Source organism: Balaenoptera acutorostrata, chromosome 12 (genome assembly GCF_949987535.1).
Source record: "Balaenoptera acutorostrata chromosome 12, mBalAcu1.1, whole genome shotgun sequence".
NCBI classification, from domain to species: Eukaryota; Metazoa; Chordata; class Mammalia; order Artiodactyla; family Balaenopteridae; genus Balaenoptera; species Balaenoptera acutorostrata.
Genome location: NC_080075.1, coordinates 68,294,711 through 68,303,507, shown reverse-complemented (window position 1 = coordinate 68,303,507; position 8,797 = coordinate 68,294,711). Strand labels below are relative to the sequence as shown.

Here is an 8,797-nt window from a genome sequence, read left to right as displayed (position 1 = left end):
CTAATATTCTTTAACCCGCCCAGTTAACAAAAGCAGAGGAAATAAAGAAAAGCCAGAAGAGAATAGACTTAACAGAAACAAAAAATAGTGGGAAGCCCGAGCTTTCCACGAATTACAAGTGAACTTCCTGTCCTGGGTAAACTTCCGGAATCAACAACAGGGAGAGCCAATCAGAACCTTTCCCCGGGAGCCAATGGGAGAGCACATTACAAAGAGCCAATCGCAGGGACGCTGTCACTGTTATGGTCCTGTCAGGGCGCCGGCGTCGTGGTTTCTGGGCGGCCGCCACCGAGAGGACTTTGGTGGGGGACCCTCAGGGGCAGCCCCGCGGCCAGCTGCGCTCGTCTCCAGCCTCGTTCCCAGCCTACATATCTCGGCTCGCGGGTCGCGCCGTCGGGCGCGCGTGCGGATTGGCGCCGCGGCCGCCTCGGGGCCTGAGCCCATCCACAGCCTTCTCCTCCGCCGCGGGCTCGGAGGGGCCGCGAGATGCAGCCGCCGGGCCCTCCCCCGGCGTATTCCCCCACTAACGGGGACTTCACCTTTGTCTCCTCAGCAGACGCGGAAGGTGAGACTGAGCCCCGGGAGGGTCCGTCGCCCTGGGGGACGCCGGGCGGACGCGGCAGTGTCTTTCTGGGGCCGAGGCGGTTGTGGCCCGGTGGGGACGGGCAGGAAGCTGACCCATGGGGGACTCGAGCCCTCTGCTCCCGCCGGGCCTTCCGAGAGGTCCGAGTGGCCGAGGGTGGGGTGTGGGGAACTTTCCAAGTGACTCGGTCAGCTTCTGGTTTCGCTACACCGTCTGGTGGCAGGTTTTTCTGGCGGACTTACCCACCTCGAGGGCACCCACGGGACCCCAAGATTTTATTTCTAAAGTGACTTGGCGTTGCTCAGAAAGGGATGGTTAGATTGGCCGGGCTAGGTGTCAAAGAATGAGAACGAGCAACGAGAGCTTGTTGCTTTGTTATTTATCAGCACATAACTTTTTGCTGAGATTAAATTAGGCGCTGCAAATACTAACTTCCCTCGAGGAGTTTGTGGTTTTTATGGAACCTGGTATCTTGCCAACGTTCCAGTTTTCCTCCTATTTTATGGTGTTTGACCTCAATATTCAGAGAAGTAGACCCAGATATATTTGGGAACACCCAGCTGGATTACAAGAAGTTTCAGTTGCTTTCCAGATTTCTTTATGTACTGTTTTGAGGAAGCATTTGTGCTGGAGAGATTTTTCTACAGCACGGGAGAATTTGTTTTCCTCCTTTTCTCTGTATTTTACCAGACTCTTTGTGACTGAAATCTTTCTCTGCTACTTTTGTTAGACTTCGTATACCAGTAATTTTCCAATGACCAGACTTAACTGCTGGATATGGAAAAATAAGTTGTACTTAACTATAGAAATTTTATTCTAGAGAAGGACCTAGTGTGTTTCCTGAGAAATCGAGTTTTGTAATGCATCAGTTAATATAGCTTGCTTTCCCTTTTTCTGTTTTGCTTTCCTCATTTTGGTTTTTGAGTGGCGTTTAAAAAAAATAGTACTGTAGTTTTGGTTATATTAAAATGCAAAATACAATTTTTATCATAGAGAACATAGCTGATACATTTAAATGTAATATGGAAATTTGGTGAAATATAGCAACCCAAAATATTTCAATTTGTTTCATCTACATTTGTTAGCCTAGTGCTTGGGGAGAATAACCAACCGTAGTTTTCCAGACTTTAAGAAAAAATTGTCTGTATACACAAAAAATTGAGTATCACAACCTGATGTTTGTTCAGACTTATATATCTATGTTTATAGTTCTAATATCCCCGCTTCCTCCAGGAATTACCTTTCTTAAATATGCCTAAGAAATCTGACAATAATATAACAAGCTAATCCATTGACTCCATATACTAAACCAAGAAACCTGGAATAAGTAAAATCCATAAGATTTATTCAAACTTCTCCGTATAGCCGCCAAGAATGTATAGACTCCCTGTATATCCAGGGATATACAGACAAGGATAGATATTTGTATAATAATACCCTAAAGTTTATAATATTATGCAGTTTAAATTTACAGAGTATTTTAAGCAAACGGCTTGTTTGGTCTTTCTAAGAATCCTGCTGAGCTTTATTATTCCTGTGTTTTATAGTGAACCTGAGGTTTAGAGAAGTTTAGTGACCTCCACATGAAGGATCTGGAATTAAGAGCTAGTGTTCTGTCTCCTAAGATTTCTTTATACTAAACCATGATGCCTCTTACATATATTTTTGTAAACTGAATAGTGTATCTGAAGTATAGAGTCCTGGATTTGCATCCTGTCTTTACCAATTACTATCTATGTGATGTTGGGCAAGTTACTTAATCTCTCTTAACCTCAGTTTTCGTATACATAAAATGAGAATAATAATACCCAAGTGCTCAAACATTTTGCAAATGCAAAACGCTTAGTACATCTGGAAGAGTTAAGTGCTCAGTATTTGTTAGCAGTGTTGCTACTGCTTTGGGTTTCAGTATTAATTGGTGCCACGGTTATTTTTTACTGTTCTCTAACATAAACATTTGACTCTGCAACACCAAGTTTCTTCTCTGGTTCCTAAGCGTGTCATGTAAATTCTTGCTTTTCCCCTCTTACGGTGTTTATCTAACCATGGATGTTTTCAGCTTGTAGAGGTTTTATGTATACCTTGCTTCTAGATTCTGTCCAAGTCTCTTTCTCAGTGATACTTACCGTTACTAATTTGTGCATGTCCTTTGTTCTAAAATGTGCCTTGGTGTTTGTCTCCATACCTATGTGTATCCAGGTCCTCATGCTCAGAATGCTTTTCTCCTTCTTACCCCAAGATGAAACTTAAGGCTGAATTCAGATACTCCTTTCTTGCTGAAACTTTGCTTAACTGTTCCTCAGAAACAGAAATGTCCCTAATCTTTTCTATATCCCAGCACTTAGCACAGAACCCAGAATATTAACATAACAAAGTAGTTGTTTGTTGAAGGAATAAATGATTTCTGCTTTCTTTTGTCTCCTATGACATTGATACTTGGGACTATAAAACCTAGCACATTTTGGATGGTATAACTAAAAAATTACTGGTTTAGAGCCAGAAGACTTCAGTTAAAGTTCTAACTCTTACAGAAGCTATGTGATATTGACCAAATTACATAGCTTCTATAAACTCACATTTTCATCCCTAAAATGAAAATCACACTTATAAGAATATTGTGAAAATTACTTAAGGTAATGTGTATAAAAGCAAGGTCCATAAGTACAAGTTAAAAGAACGTAGACTATGTGTGAATAAGCTAGTAAATGAATAAATAAATGAATAATGAAATCCAGACTTAATATTCAGTTCTGTGGTGTAAAACTACATCCAAAAGCAGTAATGAAATGCATGTGTATAAATGCAAGAATGTACCACCGCAATGAGAAGCCCGCGCACCGCAACGAAGAGTAGTCCCTACTCGCCACAACTAGAGAAAGCCCGCGCATAGCGATGAAGACCAAACACAGCCAAAAAAAAAAAAAAGAATGTAATGATACCGTTAAGTATAATATAGAAGTCTTTAAGGCAGTCCTTTGACTTTATTTTGTATCACACAAATAAGTAACTCTTTGCCTGCTTTATTTCCACAGACCAGCAGCATTGGCATTACTGGGCTCTAGTAATGCAGAATCTGCCTTAATCATAATTTACATTTTGACAAGATCATCCTTAAGTGATTCATAAACACATTAAAGCTTGAGAGGCACTGATTTAGAATATTATGAAAGATCAACAAAAAGAGGAGGAAATTTTTTATAGATAAAAGATCAGGAACAGTTTAATATTGGTCATATTTTGCCAAATTTTGAAAGATAGGTAATGTTTTGTATGTGTAGGATGGAGGGAGTATGTCCATATGCAAGGGACTGTATATGAGGAAGTCCCTAACCAAGAAATGGCTTAATAAGAATGGGATTTTTAAAAATTCATCATACATAATAAATGCTATAAAAAGGAGGTTCAGGAACTTCCCTGGTGGCGCAGTGGTTAAGAATCTGCCTGCCAATGCAGGGGACATGGGTTTGAGCCCTGGTCCAGGAAGATCCCACATGCTGGGGAGCAACTAAGCCCATGTGCCACAACTACTGAGCTTGCGCTCTAGAGCCCATGAGCCACAACTGCTGAGCCCACGTGCCACAACTACTGAAGCCCACGCACCTAGAGCCCGTGCTCCGCAACAAGAGAAGCCACCGCAGTGAGAGGCCCGTGCACCACAACGAAGAGTAGCCCCCGCTCGCCACAACTAGAGAAAGCCCGCATACAGCAACGAAGACCCAACGCAGCCAAAAATAAATAAATAAATTCATTAACTAAAAAAAAAAGAGGTTCAAAGGTGGAAGTGGTTAACTGCAGGAAGGGATCAAGGAAGTCTTCAGAGACAGATGAGGTACATTTTGAAGGAAAAGGAGGAGTTCTTCAGGTTGAAAAGAGGGAAGAGCATTCTCTTAAAAATTATGCAAATGCAATAATTGGTCGAGGCAGTCCCTGTATTTTATACTTCTCAATCTTCACAGACCTAAAACAATGCTGATTTAGACCATGAGCCCCTTGGGGTTAGAAGCTGTGTTTTACTGTCTAGTAGTATCATACCCACTGCCTAGCACAGAGCCTGGTATATAGCAGCAACTTAATAAATGTTCGATGACTACATGATACTTTTTGATTAAGATAAAGGTGTGCTGCTAGAACTGAAGCCAACACTAATTCAACAGAAGTCCAACAAGTAGTTGGAAAGGACATGAACAGAGACAACTAACCAAGAAAGATGATCTTGCCTCTTTTGGAACCTTTCTTTGTTTTTCTCTCTAGCATTTTTTATTTCTCCTCTGTTTCTTCCATCACTATCATCACTCACAGGTCCCCTCCTAATTGACAGAATTTTTAATTAAATCTACTACTTCCCTTTTTCCTTACTTTCACAGCTAAACTATCTCTGTTATTTCCTATTTCCTCAGCATCCAGCAATCCCTACCATTCTTTTGGAACTTGACTTGCTTCCCATCATCTACAGAAGGACCTTCAGCAGTGTTTCCCAAAGGGGAAAGGTTCCATGACAAAAATTTGGTAAATAATGTGTTAAGCTAAGTTAAACCAGTTTCCTTAATGCAGAATTCCCAGAGCCTTTAATATGCCAATCTTAGTTCTGAAACTCCAAATGGAGGTTGTAGTATGCAGGGTTTTCCAAACTTAGTGAATATCAAAAGCTTTTTGTGGAGGGCATCTCATAGGATCCAGATTCCACAGAACATGCATAAAGAAACACTTGCCTATAAAGACAAGTTTTAAAAAAATTGGGGGTTTTTTGCCCGATATTTATTCTCTTAACACTTTGTCCCCAACCTATCGTCCACAACTTTTGAACTCTGTGCCTTTTATAAGCCTTGGGCTTCCATGCCTTTGTCTCTGCCCTTTCTTTTCCTTGGAATGATTTCTTTCTTTTTTTTTAAATTTTATTTCTTTTTTATTGAAGAATAGTTGATTTATAATGTTGTGCTAGTCTCTGCTGTACAGCCAAGTGACTCAGTTATACACATGTAGACATTCTTTTTTTTAATATTCTTTTCCATTATGGTTTATTACAGGTTATTGAATACAGTTCCCTGTGCTTGTAGGATATTGTTGTTTATCCATTCTATATACAATAGTTTACATCTGCTAATCCCAAACTCCCAGTCCTTTTCTCCCTCACCCTCTCCCCCTTGGCAACCACAGTCTGTTCTCTGTGTCTGTGAGTCTGTTTCTGTTTTGTAGATAGGTTCATTTGTGCCATATTTTATTTTTTTATTTTTTATTTTTTTGGCTGTGTTGGGTCTTCGTTTCTATGTGAGGGCTTTCTCTAGTTGTGGCAAGCGGGGGCCACTCTTCATCGCGGTGCGCGGGCCTTTCACTGTCACGGCCTCTCTTGTTGCGGGGCACAGGCTCCAGACGCGCAGGCTCAGCAATTGTGGCTCACGGGCCCAGTTGCTCTGCGGCATGTGGGATCTTCCCATACCAGGGCTTGAACCCGCGTCCCCTGCATTGGCAGGCAGACTCTCAATCACTGCGCCACCAGGGAAGCCCCAGTGCCATATTTTAGATTCCACATGTAAGTGATATCATATGGTATTTGTCTTTCTCTTTCTGACTTACTTCACTTAGTATGATAATCTCTAGTTGCATCCATGTTGCTGCAAATGGCATGATTTCATTCTTTTTTATGGCTGAGTAGTATTCCATTGTATATATGTACCTCATCTTCTTTATCCATTCATCTGCCCATGGACATTTAGGTTGCTTCCATGTTTTGGCTGTTGTGAATAGTGCTGCTATGAACATAGGGGTGCATGTATCTTTTTTTTTTTAAGATTTTTTAATGTGGACTATTTTTAAAGTCTTTATTGAATTTGTTACAATATTGCTTAGATCTTATGTTTTGTTTTTTTGGCCCCGAGGCATGTGGGATCTTAGCTCCCTGACCAGGGATCGAACCTGCACCCTCTGCATTGCAAGGCGAAGTCTTAACCACTGGACTGCCAGGGAAGTCCCAGCATGTATCTTTTTGAATTATAGTTTTGTGCAGATATATACCCAGGAGTGGGATTGCTGGATCATATGGTAATTCTATTTTTAGTTTTCTGAGGAACCTCCACACTGTTTTCCATAGTGGCTGCACCAACTTACATACTCACCAACAGTGTAGGAGGGTTCCCTTTTCTCCACACTCTCTCCAGCATGTGTTATTTGTAGACTTTTTAATGATGGCCATTCTGACTGGTGTGAGGTGGTACCTCATTGTAGTTTTGATTTGCATTTCTCTAATAATTAGTGATGTTGAGCATCTTTTCATGTGTCTACTGGCCATCTGTATGTCTTCTTTGGAAAAGTGTCTGTTAAGGTCTTCTGCCCATTTTTCAATTGGGTTGTTTGTTTTTTTGATAGTGAGCCTCATGAGCTGTTTGTATATTTTGGAGATTAAAGCCTTGTCAGTTGCATCATTTGCAGATATTTTCTCCCATCTTTGGAATGATTTCTTATTCCTTCTCTGCTCATCCACTTATCTCTCATGTCCAGATTCCAGTTCTACTTCCACATAGTCTTCCTGACCACCTCTTTGATAGCTTAGGTCTCTTTACTCCTATGGCACCTGTGATCTGTTAGCAATAGGCGTTGTCATTTACCTACAGAAGAGTGTGTTTTACAGTACTAATAGGGTTTTGTATCATATTCAGCACTCCAAAGAGAAACCCTGTACCCATTTTCAGTCACTCTCTATTCCCTCCCTGCCTTCCAGTCCCTGGCAACCACTAATCTACTTTCTGTCTCTATTGATTTGCTTATTTTGGGTATTTCATGTAAATGGGGTAATACAATATGTGACCTTTTGTGTCTGGTTTCTTTCACTCAGCATAATGCTTTCAAGGTTCATTCATGTTACAGCATGAATCAGTAACTCATTCCTTTTCTGGCTGAATAAAATTCCATTGCTTGGATAGACTGTCAATTGGATTTTGAACTCCTTGAAGTATCTCACTTCTTTATATCACTCTCAGGGCATTATAGAAATAAGTAATCCTTAAATATTTATTGGTGGATTAATTAACCAATGTTGAAAGTGAGAAAGGTGCTAAAGTGAAAATGACTTATTGTTTGTGCTATAGTTCCCTTTGCCAAAGGCCAGAAGCTTGTCTCTAGTCTCTCTCTCACTTTCTCATTTTCAGTTGGTCATCAAATTATTTCAGAATAGCTCCAGAATAGCTATATAATTAATCTGTTCTTCCCTCTCTACTGACATTGCCTTAGTTCAAGTCCTTTCCATTTCTCATCTATACTTTTTGCTGACCATACTCCCTCCTCAAATCTCTCCCCACTTAAATCAGTCCTCCACAGTGCAGCTAAGATTATGTTTACACAATGCAAATCTGATTTTGTATATTTACTTTATTAAAAATCTCTAATATCTCTCTTGATATAAGCTCTGTGAAGCTGTTTGCCCTTCTATTAATTAATTCATCTAACCAGCACACATTTGTTGGTTGCCTACTATGGGCCAGGCACTGTTATAGGTACTGGAGATACGTGTTCAAAACAAAACTACAACAAACACACTTAGTTCCTCCCATCAGCGAACTTACAGACATTGTCCAAATAATCATACAAATACATTATTATCAACAGTGATAAATGTTATGAAGGAAAAGTCCAGGGGACTACGAAAGGAACCTAATCTAGTCAGGGAGATCATGGAAAATTTCCTTAAATAGGTATATCTAGGGGACTTCCCTGGTGGTGCAGTGGTTGAGAGTCCGCCTGCCAATGCATGGGGCATGGGTTCGAGCCCTGGTCCAGGAAGATCCCACATGCCGCAGAGCAGCTAAGCCCGTGCACCACAACTACTGAGCCCTCATGCCACAACTACTGAAGCCTGCTTGCCTAGAGCCTGTGCTCAGCAACAAAAGAAGCCACCGCAGTGAGAAGCCCTTGCACCACAAGGAAGAGTAGCCCCCGCTCGCCACAACTAGAGAAAGCCTGCACGCAGCAATGAAGACCCAGCGCAGCCAAAAATTATAAATAAAATAAATAAATTTATATATTAAAAAAAAAGTATATCTAGGAACTGAAGAATGGATGGCATTTAATTATCTGAAGTTAGGGGAGACAGCCTGGTACAAAGTCCCTAAGGTACCAGGGATCCTGGTTCATTCAAAGAACTGAGAGGCTTAATATGGCTAGAGCATAGGGACACGGTGGGTAGGGAGGCAGAAAATTGTTCTGGAGAAGTAGATAGGGCATGTA

General features: G+C 41.0%; 1 protein-coding gene across 1 annotated transcript in view; it reads left to right on the top strand.

Annotated features, from left to right (window-relative positions):
• Positions 1–234: 234 nt before the first annotated feature.
• Positions 235–8,797, top strand: part of YIPF4 (Yip1 domain family member 4) — a 35,001-nt gene continuing 26,438 nt past the window's right edge. The window contains exon 1 of the mRNA XM_007191386.2: positions 235–565. Within this exon, the coding sequence (XP_007191448.1) occupies positions 487–565 (79 nt within the window). The 5' untranslated portion in view covers positions 235–486. The remainder of the gene's footprint in view (positions 566–8,797) is intronic.